The sequence below is a fragment of the Bufo gargarizans genome, chromosome 2 (genome assembly GCF_014858855.1).
Source record: "Bufo gargarizans isolate SCDJY-AF-19 chromosome 2, ASM1485885v1, whole genome shotgun sequence".
Lineage (NCBI taxonomy): Eukaryota > Metazoa > Chordata > Amphibia > Anura > Bufonidae > Bufo > Bufo gargarizans.
The window spans coordinates 609,580,778-609,599,351 of NC_058081.1; the positions used below are offsets into that span (position 1 = coordinate 609,580,778).

The window sequence follows — 18,574 nt, forward strand, 5'->3', positions numbered from 1 at the left end:
CCAAAAAATTGTTTAGTGTCTCCATAGTCTAAGAGCCATAGTTTTTTCAGTTTTTGGGTGATTATCTTGAGTAGGGTCTAATTTTTTGCGGGGTGAGATGACAGTTTGATTGGCACTATTTTGGGGTGCATATGACTTTTTGATCGCTTGCTATTACACTTTTTGTGACGTAAGATGGCAAAAAATTGCTTTCTTTACACAGTTTTTTTTTTTTTTTTTTTACGGTGGTCACCTGAGGGGTTAGGTCATGTGATATTTATATAGAGCCGGTCTAAATGGACGCGGCGATACCTAATATGTATACTTTATTTTTATTTATGTACATTTTACACAATGATTTTATTTTTGAAACCAAAAAAAATCATGTTTTAGTGTTTCCATAGTCTAAGAGCCATAGTTTTTTCAGTTTTTGGGCGATTATCTTGAGTAGGGTCTCATTTTTTGCGGGATGAGATGACGGTTTGATTGGTACTATTTTGGCGTACATGCGACTTTTTTGATCACTTTTATTACCTTTTTTGGGAAGTAAGGTGGGCAAAATTTCAATTTTCTCATAGTTTTTATTTTTTTATTTTTATGGCGTTCACTGTGCGGGGAAAGTAACATGACCATTTTATAGATCAGGTCGTTACGGACGCGGCGATACCTAATATGTGTAGTGTATTTTATTTTTTTAATTTTTATTCAGTGATAAATGTTTTTTTTTTTTATCTTAACTTTTTTCACTTTTTATTTGATTTTTTTGACCCAGACCCACTTGGTTCTTGAAGATCCAGTGGGTCTGATGTCTGTAAAATACAGAACAGAACCTATATAGGTTTCTGCACTGTATTTTACTTACACTGAACAGGTCTATGCTTTCAGCACAGATCTGTTCAGCACCATGGACAGCAGGACGCCTGATCAGGCGTCCTGTTGCCATGGGAACCTTCCCCGTCTGCTCAGTTATGGTCAGAACTTCGCAGACGGGGAAGGGTAAGGACGGGGTTCTGGGGGGGCTGTCTGGGGGCTCTCTCCTTCTCCCATCGGGGGGCTGCAAAGGCACAGCAGCCCCCCGATCGGAGAGGGAGGGAGCTCCCTCTTACTGTTAACCTTTTCCATACAGCGGTCCGTACGGACCGCTGTATGGAAAGGGTTAAACGGCTGACATCGCATCAACGATGTCAGCCGTTTATACCAGGGTGCCAGCAATGTGCTGGCACCCTGGTATACCCACTGTACACCAACGATTATGCAATGGGAGGCGGGCGGGGGAATCGCGATCCCGCCTGCCGCACCGCCCGCCTCCCGCAACGCCCCCACCGCCTGCGACACCCCCCCTGCACCACCCGCTGCCATCAAATCATGCAGGGGTGCAGGGGGGGGTTAACAATATTGATTTCGGGCACTCTGAAGTTTCTGATCCCCGCGGTCAGGGACCGCGGGGATCAGAAACGGCAAAAAGCGCAGCAAACCGCAGGTCTGAATTGACCTGCGGTTTTCTGCGATCGCCGATACGGGGGGGTCAAATGACCCCCCCCTGCGTTGTTACGGGATGCCGGCTGAATGATTTCAGCCGAAATCCCGTTCCGATTAACCCCAGCGGCGCCGGAATTAAGATTTTAAGTTAGGACGTACCGGTACGCCCTTGGTCCTTAAGGACTCGGGAAATAGGGCGTACCGGTACGCCCTATGTCCTTAAGGGGTTAATATTGACTTCGCTGGGCGGCGGCTACAACTCTCCCCAGTCACGATCCTGCGCATGGGCAATTGAATCCTCCTGGCATCGTTCACGTCTAATCTTCTGCGCTTGCTTCAGAACGGCAGTAAGACCTAGACTCGAGTATAAGACGAGGGGGCTTTTTGAGCAAATATGTGCCAAAAAACTCGTCTTATACTCGAGTATATACGGTACCTGCTTTGAGGCGCCGTCTCCCTGCTCCTTTTCCTGTAAGTTTGCTCTGCTAGGCTTCATCGATATCAACATCCAGTGACATTGCTGCAGCAAATCACTGGCCACAGAGGTGTCCAGCTCCCCTTGTGCCATGTTACCATTTCTCATGACGTGAAGGGAGTCAGAAACCACCATGGCCTGTGATTGGCTGCGGCGATGGCGAACCGCAGGTTGACATCAATGTAGCTCAGCGGAGCATTGCAGGCCTGCAGGAAAAGGTGCAGGAAGCCAGCGCCAGGAAGCAGGTAAGGCTGCTTTCACACTAGCGTTCGGGTTTCCGTTCGTGAGCTCCGTTTGAAGGAGCTCACGAGCGGACCCGAACGCAGCCGTCCAGCCCTGATGCAGTCTGAATGGAGGCGGATCCGCTCAGACTGCATCAGTCTGGCGGCGTTCAGCCTCGGCTCCGCTCGCCTCCGCACGGACAGGCGGACAGCTGAACGCTGCTTGCAGCGTTCGGGTGTCCGCCTGGCCGTGCGGAGGCGTGCGGATCCGTCCAGACTTACAATGTAAGTCAATGGGGACGGATCCGTTTGAAGATGCCACAATGTGGCTCAATCTTCAAGCGGATCCGTCCCCCATTGACTTTACATTGAAAGTCTGGACGGATCCGTCCCAGGCTATTTTCACACTTAGCTTTTTTTAGCTAATATAATGCAGACGGATCCGTTCTGAACGGAGCCTCCGTCTGCATTATTATGGGCGGATCCGTTCAGAACGGATCCGCCCGAACGCTAGTGTGAAAGTAGCCTTAGTCATCTTCCCTTTGCAGATCTAGCAGAATGGAGAGGTCTCCTCATTCTTGCACTACCTCATTAAGGCAAAAAAATAAAAATAACTATGTGTAGCACCTAATGCGTCCATGTACTTTCCATCCTCTCCACTATAGGTGTGGACAACTACAAGTCCTTCCCCTGCTTGGCTGGCCATTACTGCCCATCCAGTGCCGCAGCACCAGTGCCTTGTCCACCTGGGACTTATGGTAACAGCACTCGAGGAAGAGAATTAGATGACTGCCAGCCATGCCCAGCTGGCACTTACAACCACCTTTCGGGCCAGGTGTCATGCTTTCTGTGTGGAAGCTCATCCTATTCCCAGCCAGGTTTGTAAAATCACCCAAATGGTCTGAAAGAAAGATTTTGAAATAGAGCAAGGGTACACGGCGACACTTGTCGCGGCCAGGATTGCAGAGCAGCGGTGATGGATATCTTGCGACTGCCACGGCGATCCCATTCATTTCTATGGGATCACCGCTACTCAGTGATCCTGGCTGTGACAGGTGTCGCACGACCAGTGTCACCATGTAGCCCTTGACTCAATGTCATGGTAGGTGTTCACATCAATGGTTATCCATGTAATATACGGATGTGCACTACAATGCTACTCTTAGGATCCTTACACAAACAAGGCAGGATAACAGCATGCATTTTTCATTGGCCACCTGCTGTTTTTGCCGCATGCTTTTGGCATTTTTTTTCAGCCACACGGTGGGGTCAATTTATCAAAACTGGTGTAAAGTAAAACTGGCTTAGTTGCCCATAGCAACCTATCAGATTCCACCTTTCATTTTTCAGAGCTCCATTGGAAAATGAAAAGTGGAATTTGATTGGTTGCTATGAGTAACTAAACCAGCTTTCCTTTACACCAATTTGATACAAAGACGGAGATTTGTCTTATCACTTTCTTCATGGCATGCTTCCCCTATAGAGAAGGGGATGTAAAAACGCCTGAAAAAACGCTAAGGCCTCTTTCACACGGGCGAGATTACCGCGTGGGTGCAATGCGTGAGGTGAACGCATTGCACCCGCACTGAATCCGGACCCATACTTTTTTTATGGGGCTGTGCACATGAGCGGTGATTTTCACGCATCACTTGTGCGTTGCGTGAAAATCGCAGCATGCTCTACGTTTTTCATGCAACGCAGGCTCATAGAAATTAATAGGGCTGCGTGAAAATCGCAAGCATGCACAAGCAAGTGTGGATGCGGTGCGATTTTCACGCATGGTTGCTAGGAGATGATTGGGATGGGGACCCGATCATTATATTATTTTATCTTATAACATGGTTATAAAGGAAAATAATAGCATTCTTAATACAGAATGCTTAGTAAAATAGCGCTAGAGGGGTAAAAAAAAAACAAAAAAACATTTAACTCACCTTAATCCACTTGTTCGCGCAGCCCGGCTTCTCTTCTTTCTTCTTCTTTGCTGTGCAGGAGGAAAATGACCTGTGGTAACGTCACTGGGCTCATCACATGGTCCGTCACAGGATCAATCACCATGGTGATGGATCATGTGATGGACCATGTGATGAGCGCAATGACATCACCACAGGTCCTTTACCCAGGTCCTGAAGAAAGAAGAGAAGCCGGGCTGCGTGAACAAGTGGATTAATGTGAGTTAAATTATTATTATTTTTTTTTTAAACCCCTCCAGCCCTATTTTACTAAGCATTCTGTATTAAGAATGCTATTATTTTCCCTTATAACCATGTTATAAGGGAAAATAATTACATCTACAAAACCTTGAACCCAAACCTGAACTTCAGTGAAGAAGTTCGGTTCTGGGTACCACATTCAGTTTTTTATCACGGGCGTGCAAAACACATTGCACCCGCATGATAAAAAGTGAACAACGGAACGCAATCGCAGTCAAAACTGACTGCAATTGCGTACCTACTCGCGCGGGTTTGCCGCAATGCACCCAGGACACATCCGGAGCCAAAACGTGACGCCCGTGTAAAAGAGGCCTAAGAGCTCTAGCATGTCTTGTTTTTGAAAAGAAGTAAGAAAAAAAAAAAAAACGCCACCAAATTAACAAAAACGGCAGGCACAAAAAAACACCCCTAAAAATGTGAAAGTACAGAAAATTGTCTGCAAAAACCTGTGTGTAAAGGCAGGTTTAGGCCTTATGTCCGTATCAGATTCAAATTTTTTGCAAACCCATTCATTTCAATAGAGCTGTCTGCATCTGTATGTCCGTTCCACGGCCCCACCCAAAAAATAGAGCATGTCCTATTCTTGTACTTGTTATCTGTTTAACGTATACAAAAAACATGTGTTAACGGATGCCTCAGACTGATGCCATACAGTGGCATCCATTCAACAAAGAGTAAAAAAAAACACATTAATGTATACGTTTTTTTTACCAGACTATGCAAGATGCAAAAGCGTGGTGTGCAGCTCTTTTGTATCTTTTTTTCCCCAATGTATATGTCAAACAGATGACAAAAATGTGCTGTTAACAGAGAGCAGAATGTACTGATCCACAATATGCTGAACATACATGGCCGGTATCTGTGTTTTGTGAACTGCCAAAACGGATATGGCTGTGTGCATGAGGCCTTATACTGGCCGCGCACATATATTTGTACAGGCAAGTGTAGCACATACAATTATTGCTGCGGTCAGACCATATACTGTGCTGACATTCTAAGTTTCACGAAGGTTATCCCAAGCCTTCTCTTACTTGTCTCATCATGGACAATAGGGGCATATCGCTAGAACATGCCCCCATTGTTTTATTTGTGCGGGTCCAACCGCTGGGACCTGCACCTATATCGAGAACGGAGCCCCACAAGTGAAGGAGGGCGCACTGCGCATGCGCAGCCGCCCTTTATTCATTTTCTATGGGGCCAGCAAAAATAGCTCGGCTATTTCCGTCGGCCCCATAGAAATGAATGGGAGCGGGGGCTGTGCATGCGCGGTACGCTCCCATTCACTTCTATGGGGAGTCGGCTTGGTGGTGGCCGGAGTCCTCCAGCCACCACCTTGCGGGGCTCCATTCTCGATATAGGTGTCCGACCCGCACCTATAAGACCATTGGCGCATATCCTAGCGATATGCCCCATTGTCTATGATGAGACAACCCCTTTAATGGTTTATCTCATGGTGAGGTTCATTTATCCTGATGGTTTTTCTGTTGCAAACGACCCTAAGGTTCCAAGAGCTGTGTCTGCCGAGGACTGAACCGCTCATTTCAGGAATTTGATGGCTCCTGCATCTGCCAGGCTGGATTTGTGTTTTATGACAACCGAGAGCAACAGAGATCAGACAGCAACAGTGACTTAGACTGCCAGCCACAGGTACAGCGAAGAGAACAGGCAAATGTGTTCTCAGCCTGGACAATAAGACAGCCAGCTGAATGATTAGAGATAGCAGGATGCAGTGGTCTCTAGTCTGTTTCTCTCTAGCTGTTTCTAAACTACTACTCCCAACATGCTTTTGCAGCCTTTGAAAACCAGTGCATCGTTTTAGTTGTAGATTTACAGCAGCTGGTGACCACTGGCATATAGGACTAATGCACCATAGAGTATGGAGTATTAGCCAAATAGAGCTGAGTTCACACATTGCCTTTTTGAGCGTTACATTTCCTTTTTTTAACCTTCCAAATGTTAACGCTGAGTGTATGTGAAATTGTGTTTCCATGCTTACGTGCAGGTGGCAGAGCGCTGTTCTAGTGCTGAAGTGCGCCTCTCATCTACAAGAAAGTGTGTACACCCGGAGCATCATGACTGTACCCCATCATGCGGTCTTCAGGGCGGAGAGCTCAGCGCAGAGCTGGGAATGTCAGTCTTATCTAGTTAGTCGCCTCTGTACGGCGACATTTAGCAGTATTTGTTGATTGGTTAAAGCATACAGTATGTCCAGTTTGCCTACAAATCAGCTACATAGAATATTTTATTTTTTTATGAATTGTGTTACAGCCTCAATTTACAGAGTAAGCCCTGTGCAGACAGAGAACCAACAAGGAGATTTCAACTTTGAAGTTTGCAGAATTGTGAATGCAGCTCTAGAGTATTGTACAGGATGTGACTCAGGATCAGCACACGATAAGTGATATACAGGGAGTGCAGAATTATTAGGCAAATGAGTATTTTGACCACATCATCCTCTTTATGCATGTTGTCTTACTCCAAGCTGTATAGGCTCGAAAGCCTACTACCAATTAAGCATATTAGGTGATGTGTCTCTGTAATGAGAAGGGGTGTGGTCTAATGACATCAACACCCTATATCAAGTGTGCATAATTATTAGGCAACTTCCTTTCCTTTGGCAAAATGGGTCAATAGAAGGACTTGACAGGCTCAGAAAAGTCAAAAATAGTGAGATATCTTGCAGAGGGATGCAGCACTCTTAAAATTGCAAAGCTTCTGAAGCGTGATCATCGAATAATAAAGCGTTTCATTCAAAATAGTCAACAGGGTCGCAGGAAGCGTGTGGAAAAACCAAGGCGCAAAATAACTGCCCATGAACTGAGAAAAGTCAAGCGTGCAGCTGCCAAGATGCCACTTGCCACCAGTTTGGCCATATTTCAGAGCTGCAACATCACTGGAGTGCCCAAAAGCACAAGGTGTGCAATACTTAGAGACATGGCCAAGGTAAGAAAGGCTGAAAGACGACCACCACTGAACAAGACACACAAGCTGAAACGTCAAGACTGGGCCAAGAAATATCTCAAGACTGATTTTTCTAAGGTTTTATGGACTGATGAAATGAGAGTGAGTCTTGATGGGTCAGATGGATGGGCCCGTGGCTGGATTGGTAAAGGGCAGAGAGCTCCAGTCCGACTCAGACGCCAGCAAGGTGGAGGTGGAGTACTGGTTTGGGCTGGTATCATCAAAGATGAGCTTGTGGGGCCTTTTCGGGTTGAGGATGGAGTCAAGCTCAACTCCCAGTCCTACTGCCAGTTTCTGGAAGACACCTTCTTCAAGCAGTGGTACAGGAAGAAGTCTGCATCCTTCAAGAAAAACATGATTTTCATGCAGGACAATGCTCCATCACACGCGTCCAAGTACTCCACAGCGTGGCTGGCAAGAAAGGGTATAAAAGAAGAAAATCTAATGACATGGCCTCCTTGTTCACCTGATCTGAACCCCATTGAGAACCTGTGGTCCATCATCAAATGTGAGATTTACAAGGAGGGAAAACAGTACACCTCTCTGAACAGTGTCTGGGAGGCTGTGGTTGCTGCTGCACACAATGTTGATGGTGAACAGATCAAAACACTGACATAATCCATGGATGGCAGGCTTTTGAGTGTCCTTGCAAAGAAAGGTGGCTATATTGGTCACTGATTTGTTTTTGTTTTGTTTTTGAATGTCAGAAATGTATATTTGTGAATGTTGAGATGTTATATTGGTTTCACTGGTAAAAATAAATAATTGAAATGGGTATATATTTGTTTTTTGTTAAGTTGCCTAATAATTATGCACAGTAATAGTCACCTGCACACACAGATATCCCCCTAAAATAGCTAAAACTAAAAACAAACTAAAAACTACTTCCAAAAATATTCAGCTTTGATATTAATGAGTTTTTTGAGTTCATTGAGAACATGGTTGTTGTTCAATAATAAAATTAATCCTCAAAAATACAACTTGCCTAATAATTCTGCACTCCCTGTAATAGTTGTACAGGGTGACTCCGCCAGCAGAATAGTGAGTGCAGCTCTGGAGTATAATGCAGGATGTAATTTAGGATCAGTACAGGATAAGTAATGTCTGTACACAGTGACTCCACCAGCAGAATAGAGAGTGCAGCTCTGGTGCATAATACAGGATGTAACTCAGGAACAGTACAGGATGCAGACAGACACTATACCAGCAGAACAATGAGTGCAGCTCTAGAGTTAAATGCAGGATATAATTTAGGATCAATACAAGATGTATATTTACACAATAGTGCAGTTCAAAAATTGTAGATTATGGTGCACACCATACTTGCGCCACAATTTGTGTCTTATAGAGGTTCTCGCAAGTGAATGGGTCCGCATCCGTGATGCGGAACGCCATCCGTGTATTGCGGATCCGCAAATGCGGTCCGCAATACAGCAACGGGGCGCACACGCCAGTGTGAAAGAGGCCTAATACAGAATACACTGTAACTAAGAAGCAATACTAGATAAGTAATGTATGTACACAGTGACTAAACCAGCAGAATAGTGAGTGCAGCTCTGGAGTATAATACAGGTTGTATTTTAGGATCAGCACAGGATAAGTAATGTTATGTATGTACACAGTGACTGCACCAGCAGAATAGAAGTGCAGCTCTGGCATATACTTTTGTATGTTACTCAGGAACATTGTAGGATAAGTAGTGTAATGTATGTACACAATGGGGAACATTTATCAAGACTTTTTCTATGGGGCTGCACAATGTGCTGCCCATACCGGAAATGCGGACCCACACTTCCGGGTCCGCATTTCTGTTCCTGAAAAAAATAGAACATGTCCAGGTCTTGTCTGCAATTGCGGACAAGAATAGGTATTTTCTATTAAGTGCCTGCGATGTGCGGTCCACAAAATGTGGAACGCACATTGCCGGTGTCCGTGTATGTGGATCTGCAGATCCGCAAAACACACACGGATGTGTAAATGGACCCTTACATGATTAATACGGTTGAAAAAAGGGATAAGTCCATCAAGCTCAACCAAGGGATTTTGGTGCACATATGGTGAGCGCCATCATTTGCAACTTTTGTACACCACACGTAATTTAATGTATGTACACAGTACCTCCACCATCAGAATACTGAGTGCAGCTCTGGAGTATAATACAGGCTGTGATTCGGATTAGTACAGGGTACAATTAATGAAATGTATGTAATTTGTGTCTTATTAATATGAGCTGAAGAATGGTAAACTGAACGCTGATTTGGTTAAGCCGAGGTCTATATTATCTTATTCAGGTGCCAGTGTCTACAGTATGTCTCAGCTGAAGAACTGTGTGATCGCTTCTGCCTCATGAAGGCACCACGTATATCAATGAGCTTTGGATCCAACATGCAGTTCCAGCTACAAATTGAAGAGTCTGAGAAGAGAAGGAGCCGGAAACTGGTATGTGGCAGGCAGGTTTTTCACTTGTATGGGGGTGTTTGGTCCACTTCATGGACCAAGGTAGCGCATATCTCCATTATTTTTTTACTGACCCACAGATGTAAAAAAACTACAGATGTGTGAAGAAACACATTAAAATCAATGGGTATGTGGGCTGTCCGCAGAAAATGTGGATGGCACGTCTCTTAAAAACTGGAATGTGAGGCCTCAGTGTGTGGCTGTGAGCCAGAGGGACAAGCTGTGTGAGAGACTGCAGCAACAGAACAACAGGGCCTGAAAAACAAGTGAACCAGTACAAAGGAGAGTGCTGAGGGATACAAGACAGTGGCACATGTTTTCATACTAGGCTAGGCCTCTAACGCCACCCAAAACATAACTATACATACCCAGTCCCCTTAATGCCCCCACATAGTAATTATTTCCCCCTTTATTCCACCACACATTGTGCCCTGTCACAGTAGCAGTGTGCACACTGTGCCCTTCACAGCAGCAGTGCCTATATTGTGCCCCATCACAGTAGTAGTGCCCACACTGTTCCCCTCAAAGTAGCAATGCCCACATTGTCCCCTCACAGTAGTAATGCCCACTTGTGCACCCTTCCCAGTAGTTATGCCCAGATGTGCCCCTTCACAGTAGTTATGCAAGATATGTGCTCCCTCACAGTAGTTATGCCTAGATGTGCCCCCTTTACAGGAAGTTAAAAAAATATATAAAAAATACTCACCTGGTCACCCAATGATCATCACAGCTCACCCACCATTCCCCAGCAGGGAAAATATGGTATCACACATCGCCCTGCTGAGCAGCGTAGGAGGAGTCCACCAGCTAGTTCCCAGCCCGTACTGCTCCTCCTACACAGACCAGGCGATGTGTGACAGCATAGTGTGTCTGCTGTGGAGTGCCAGCAGCTGAGCTGAATGGTGAAGCGGGGAGCTGACGGCTCCCTGCTTCACCATTACAGTCAGCTGTCTCTGCGTCCTATGAGGGCAGGACATACCTCAGCCGTTCCAGGACTGTAGAACAGCCATTGAAATCTGAGACTGTCCCGTCGGATCTGGAATGGTTAGGAGGTATGAATTAAGGCTATGGACTTCACTGCCATTTGGTGAGAATAGAAGTTTCAGATATCCTGCCATACCTAAGAAACAGCATGATCACCTGTTTTAATCTGAGCCCGCAGTGAGTACAGCAGAAGTACTTATTGAACTAGCTGGGCATTGTAGTGCCACATTTTGAGAGAGTCAGCAACCTGAGAAAGGAACACAACTTATTCTATCATATAAGGATCAAACCATGGCCACACAGAAAAAGTATAAGAGTGCAGAAATCTGCAAGAGTGAAAGACAGCACCCCTTGGCCTAATTTAAGGAGATTACAGATTATAGAGAGGCTCCATTGCTTATCTGGACAGAAACTCACAAGAGATTAGTAAACAGCCTACACTCCCATGACCACAGCCTTGGGGGAAATTGTCTAAAACATCTGAAAAGACTGGACTGACCCTTGCAAGTACATGGATGCCGAGCTGCTCAGTAAAGCATCACTCGTATGTTTGTGGGAATACTGGCCTCATCATTGTCTGCCCCAACATTTACATTGCATTTCCACATTTAGGGACTCTGTCTTGTACCCCAAAATCCTATTTACATAAAGTACACCTCTACTACCACCAGAAAGGGGCCCCTAGAATCCGAGTGTGTCCCAAGGGAACAAAGAGTGTGCCCCCTACCACTGCATGGCCTGAGGGAGCACTGGAGTAAAAGCTGCCACCATGAGTACAACTCCTCCTATCCTCCGAACCACCCCTGCGGCTCGCTGCATTCATTGCATAATGTATGAAGTTTGCTTGAAAAGAAATGGCTGTAAATACACCTTTATATACTGATAGACATTAACTACAGGTGAAACTCAGAAAATTTGAATATCCTGCAAAAGTCCATTTATTTCAGTAATGCAAATTAAAAGGAATTGCATTAATGCAGCTTAAAATTAGAATTTTGTGAAAAGGTTCAATATTCTAGGCTCAAAGTGTCACACTCTAGTCAGCTAATTAATCCATACCCCCTGAGCAAAGGGGACCTGAGATTGTGACTTTGGGGTTTCATAAGCTGTAAGCCATAATCATCCAAATTATAACAAATAAAGGCTTAAAAAATATCTCGCTCTGCATGTAATGAGTCTCATATGTTAGTTTCACCTTTTAAGTTGCATTACTGAAATAAATTAACTTTGCACGATATTCTAATTTTTCGAGTTTCACCTGCAAAATCCCTCCAAATCAGGCACACATTCTGAATTTTTTGCAACAAATTACTAAATAAGTAATTCTACCATGTGCCATAGAATATAATATTTTATTCTTACCCAAATGATAGGAAAATATAAATTCCACTGTGTTGCCTAGAAAACCCACAAGAATAATTATATTACAAATTGTTTCATTCATGTAACAAATTAACTTTAAAATGCGTAGCACACCTGATGGCCACTAGATGGAGATCTTTAGCTGTAAAATATATACAATTTAAAGTAATGGTCATATTTGTTCCGTAGCTGCAGATCAGTTCCACATATGTGAATTGGATGCAACAGGTGCATGAATTTCAGATGAACAGGCCAGTCGCAGATATTTCTGCAGTGGATCAGGCAGACACATGCAATCTATTCCATCTTATTATCAGCCACTTTAGACTAGGGAGAGCCTGACTGTAGTGTTCTGCAGAACTTCTACAAACATTTACGTCTATATACAGGATCCTTTCCTGAGATAACACTGCTACACTTTTTTAATTCTCCTTGAAGGAGTTGTCTGAGATGATTAAAACTGTTAGACAATTCCTACGTCTTATAATAATAATAAATTTTTTTTTTACATCCTCACCTGTTATTCCAACGCTGTTCTCTGCAGAGCTGGTCCAGTACGCCTGCCACTGTTGGTTTTCAAACAGTATCCGTAACTTGCCCAGATACAGCACTTGTCTTCTGCAGCCAATCACTGGCCTCAGGTGTAGACTGCTGAGGACAATGATTAGAGGCAGCTATAATGTGCCTTATCCAGGCATGTCATCGCAAACCCCATTCACTTCTATGGGGCCTGCGTTGTGTGGATTATCGCACCGCAACGCACAAAGAGGAGCATGCTGCGATTTTCACGCAACGCATAAGTGATGCGTGAAAATCACAGCTCATGTGAACAGCCCCATAGAAATGAATGGGTCGGTATTCAGTGCGGGTGCAATGCGTTCAACTCACGCATCGCATCTGCGCGGAATACTCTCCCGTGTGAAAGGGACCTTAGTTTTGCCACTCTACCCCATAGCCCAGACATATGAAGAATACGGGAGATTGTTGTCACATGTACCACACAGTCAGTACCTGCCAGATATTCCTGCAGCTCCTTTAATTTTGCTGTAGGCCTCTTGGTAGCCTCTTAGACCAGTTTTCTTCTCGTCTTTTCAGCAATTTTGGAGGGACGTCCAGTTCTTGGTAATGTCACTGTTGTGCCATATTTTCTCCACTTTTGTACCCTTCTCCTGACTGATACCTTTTAACAATGAGATCCCTCTGATGCTTTGGAAGCTCTTTGTGGACCATGGCTTTTGCTGTGGGATGTGACTAATAACATTTCAGGAAAGACCAACTAGAGCAGCTGAGCTTCATTTGGGGTTAATCAGAGGCACTTTAAATAAGGGCAGGTGTATGCGGACTCCTATTTAACATGATTTTGAATGTGATTGATTAATTCTGAACACAGCTACATCCCCAGTTATAAGAGGGTGTGCACACTTATGCAACCACATTTAGTTTAGTTTTTTTTTTGTTGTTTTCTTCCCTCCACCTAAAAAATGTCAGTTTGTTTTTCTATTGAGTGGTACAGTTTATAGGTCACATTAAAGGTGGAAAAGGTTCTGAAATGATTTATCTTTGTATCAGCACAGAAACCTGACAGGGGTGTGTAGACTTTTTATATCCACTGTATATATAATTTGAGTATTATAGTATTATTGTTATGCTAGTGGTTTAATCATATGAACTTTTAATTTAACTTGTGTAAGTATAGTTAGCACATAATTCACGCCCTTCCTGCTATGTTACAACTAGAATTCTCAGAACGCATGAATACAGTGTATCAGGAACATGCGCGAGCCAACATATCCTGCACAAATATAACTTTTCTGAGAAAGCTGCAATGAGTCATAGCACAAGTTCACAGACTGGGTGAAGATCTGCAGGGCACTTTATGCGGTGTCAGTTTACATCTTTAATGTGACATGGCTATTTGCAGAAGATCTTTTGTCATGTTTCTCATTCTGATTGATTTGATCTTCTGTATGTAAGTGTACAGTGCGTCCTGTGCTTGCTGATAGAGACTCTCCCGGGGCTGGAATAGGAGAATGAGCCTGGTAGAAATAGAGCGAATGGATGCTTACCTTTATTGCTGGCATTAAAACAAAAATCTCCTCTGGTCGTTCAGACATAACTGCTGCTCTTTTCTTCTAACCTTTAAAGGGGTTGTCTCATAAAAAATCATCTACAAGTTTCAAACCAGAACTTGTAGTAAATACTTATGTAATTGCATGTAGTTAAAAATTTAGTATAGCCACTGAGTTATTCAATAAAAGCTGTCTGTATAACGGCACCTGCTGTTTGTTCTTTTACGCATAAGGGTCCATTCACACGTCCGTTTTTTCTTTCCTGATCTGTTCAGTTTTTTGCGGAACAGATCAGGACCAGATCAGGACCCATTCATTTTCAATGGGTCCTGGAAAAAATCGGACAACACAACGTGTGCTGTCCGTTTCCGTTGTTCCGTTCCGCATATCCGATTAAATATAAAACTTGTCCTATTCTTTTCCACAAAAATCGGATCCTGGTACAATACAAAGTCAATGGTTCCGCAAAAAAAAGGATGACATTCGTATGTCATTACGTATGTCATCCGTTTTATGCGGAATCCGTTCCTGGAAATTAAATCCTGCCCACAGAAATCACTTGTTCACTTTTTTTTTTTTTTCAAAGAAATCCAAACAACTTTATTTGCTTTGTGAAATTTATACATGTTTCCGTTTTTTGCGGATCCACAAAAAACAGATGACATACGGATGACATACGGAAACATTTTCAGGAACAACAGATCCGCAAAAAACAGACCGAAATTCGGGATATAGAAAAATACTGACGTGTGAATGTAGCCTAAGGCTAGTTTCACACTAGCATTCGGCTGTCCGCTCGTGAGCTCCGTTTGAAGGGGCTCACGAGCGGACCCGAACGCTTCCGTCCAGCCCTGATGCAGTCTGAATGGATGCGGATCCGCTCAGAATGCATCAGTCTGGCGGCGTTCAGCCTCCGCTCCGCTCAGCAGGCGGACACCTGAACGCTGCTTGCAGCGTTCGGGTGTCCGCCTGGCCGTGCGGAGGCGTGCGGATCCGCCCAGACTTACAATGTAAGTCAATGGGGACGGATCCGTTTGAAGATGCCATTGTAAAAGATGTCAATGTAAAAGTCTGGACGGATCCGCTCAGGCTAATTTCACACTTAGCTTTTTTTTGCCAATATAATGCAGACGGATCCGTTCTGAACGGAGCCTCCGTCTGCATTATTATGATCGGATCCGTTCAGAACGGATCCGATCGAACGCTAGTGTGAAAGTAGCCTTACTCTGTTAACCTTGCTGAGGTGGTCTCACATGCTCAATTCCATACTACTGCCACCAGCCATACTGTTCGAAGCTGTGACAGTTACAGGCAGGGAGCTGCAGCAGAAAGGGAATACCCCCTGAAGACACCCCCTCTGAGCTGCCAGCTTGAAATAAATGGAGTAGAGCAATGAACGAGGAGATCTCTATATCCATGTGATGTACAGGGCTGGTTCTAGCTTTGTTAGAAAGAGATTGGCATGTACTGTATTAAAGGGGTTTTCCAGGACTTTTATACTGAAGGCCTATCATCTGGATAGGTGATCGGTATTTGATCGGTGGGAATCCAACACCCGGGACTCCGACAGTTTAACTGTTTGAGAAGGCACACAGTAGCTTGCCACCAATATTTTCTAGCGACTGACTAGTGCAACAGTAAAATATGACACAGTTAAATTGTTAAGCTGTACACCAGTTTCCTTGATATCAAAGAACCACGGCACTCAATAGCTGCTTATGAATCAGTTGTTTTATTTTTCTTTTTCTTTATATATCTTTTTTCATTTTTATATATCCATCCAAAAAATTTGTAAGCCACTGGCCAACGTTTCGGTCTATTTGACCTTGTTCACGGCCTTAGTCTGCATAGTCAAGGAGTTCTGGGATGGTGTCAGAACTAAAGGAGTGCCGCTCAACTACCCTTCCTCAATATAGTACACCAGTTTCCTGACATGCAAAAGTCACACATTGGGGAAAAATGTGTGACTTTTGGGATTTCATGATGATCATGCCACTGATAGAGATGTGGATATCAGTCTTGATTAACTAAGATGGCCCCCATATCCTCCAGCTCTCAGCTAACGCCTTATTCAGCTTATCCAAGAGGACCCTCCTCCCTGATGTGTCATATATGAGATAGGCTGTACTGCTGTTAGTGTAAAGCCATTACAATATGGCGCTGGCACCTAGATGTTTACATAGTTTGCATATCAAAGTTAGTAAAAGAATGCACAATGCGCAGATGCCAAGTGTTATCTCTTTTCTTATTTTTGTATTCTAGCCAATTGAACAATGCAACGAACCTCAGGGAGGATGCCCCCTCTGATGTACTTATATACTGCCTAACTTCCTGTAATACCCTAGTCTGGTGTCAGTGCTGTTTCTTCCATGCATGTAAAATCCTAGGATTAAGATAATTTGGCTTTGATTGAGAGCAGCTTTAACACCACTTTTCCAAAGAATGGAACCAGGCTTAGCAAGAGGTGGACAGGGCCTTCTCTCTCTGACACATTTATCATAATTTATGCCAGAAAACTGGCATCAAGTTTAGATTAAATCTACACCAGTCTGTACCTACTAATGAATTTTCCGGTCATAGTATAGATCAGTGATGGCGAACCTATGGCACGGGTGCCAGAGGCGGCACTCAGAGCCCTCTCTGTGGGCACCCACACCCAGGAAAACGTCTATGGTGTACCAATATGCCTTAGACTTCTCCTGTCACTCATCAGCGCAGGGCGCTCTATGAACAGCACAGGCAGTGCACTGAATGTAGGCAGGATATTGTAGATAAACGATAAAGTAAATGGAAGATATACTATATTGGACTGTAGTACTCAAGGTAAATTGCTGTGTTGGCACTTTGTGATAAATAAGTGGGTTTATGTTGCAGTTTGGGCACTCGGTCTGTAAAAGGTTCGCCATCACTGGTATAGATGATATAAAATGTATGTTTGGTGATGCTCATAAATGAAATTTGTAAAAAATAAACTGACTAAAAAAATCACATGGAACAACCTCCTCCTGAAAAATATGTCGGCACTAGTGGTATTCAGGCCAGATATCTGTCTCGGACCAGTGGTAACCGTTTATCCGTTTATTAGTGGAGTTACAACTAGATTTTTACTTTCTGTGTTGCTCAGGAGGTGATGAATGTCCTGGGTCCTGATCACCACATATGGAGCAGTGAGCAAGTGCACCTTGTATTGTTCAGTCCCAGTGGGGTATTCGGTGTCATTCTTTCCAGCGCTCAAGTCATCGAAGCCTTTCTGACAGGTCAGAAGAAGGTTTGCATTTATAAAGTGTTGAGTTTGTGGGCTGTATCTGAATATTTTTATTATTAAATTATTTTAGGAGATTCGTGGTCTGTGCCAACACCCAGGAAATCACGAGCTGTTGATCGGGTCCTCACATCGGCAGACTCTGTATCTTTGCCCAGAATACCCAATCCTATCCTGTGCCTCAAAAAGGGGGACGTTGTTTTATTTCAGCTGAGCATATCACCAAACGGTAATGATGTGACCAGTTGACAAATAAGTTTAAATCTTGTTTTAATCTTGGATTATTGCCTGTATTATACCCCTGAACTGCAGTCACAAGTCTATTAACTTCAGAGCTGAAATCTCCAAGCATTCCTTTCTTATTCAGTGTCTGCACAGAGCTGGCGCACTTTTTTGTTGTTCTGGAAAGTGTTGTCTTTACACCAGGCAATGTACAGTCATCTGATGTAGAAGAGAGGGTGAATGTCTGTCCACAAGCTTGATGTCCGTTTCCATTTACATTTGTGTCTGCAGTTGTGATCGTCAGTACAGGCTGTCATACACGGTAGATTATGTAATGTGATATATTTACATAGTGACTCAACTGTTTGTGGATTTTATCTTTCTATAGACTGTGAAATGCACCCATAGGAGGTCAGGTTAATCGGCAACTTATTTTGTTGTAATACACATCTCACATGATCCACCATTGCAAGCTGCCATTTTGAAACCGATTAAAGCTTAATTATCACATTACTGTATACACTTACACACATTACAGCCACACGTTGAGGTTTTTATGCCACTTTTTTTAAGCCAAAACCAGGCATACATTTAAAAAAGAGGAGAAGTAGCTGTCCTTAATAATTTCTCTTCTTTTATGATCCACTCCTGATTTTGGCTTTAAAAATCAGAAAACCTCAATGTGTGGCAGCGGCCTAACATGCTTTATCTTCTGTCAGAAGATTTGTACTTCTGAAATTGGCAGCTGAAGGCATCTGTGTTGGTCTCATGTTTATATGTACCCACATTACTGAGAAAAAGTAAAAGTATAAAAGTTTTAATATATGCAAATGAGCCTCTAAGAGCAACGGGGGGGGGGGGGGTGCACAGGCGCTTACCTGTGAACGGCG

General features: G+C 43.8%; 1 protein-coding gene across 1 annotated transcript in view; it reads left to right on the top strand.

Annotated features, from left to right (window-relative positions):
- LOC122926200 overlaps positions 1–18,574 on the top strand; it is a 91,377-nt gene that overhangs the window by 70,907 nt on the left and 1,896 nt on the right. The window contains exons 4-8 of the mRNA XM_044277580.1: positions 5,869–6,014; positions 6,370–6,497; positions 9,620–9,767; positions 17,325–17,457; positions 17,536–17,691. Of these exons, the coding sequence (XP_044133515.1) occupies positions 5,869–6,014; positions 6,370–6,497; positions 9,620–9,767; positions 17,325–17,457; positions 17,536–17,691 (711 nt within the window). The remainder of the gene's footprint in view (positions 1–5,868; positions 6,015–6,369; positions 6,498–9,619; positions 9,768–17,324; positions 17,458–17,535; positions 17,692–18,574) is intronic.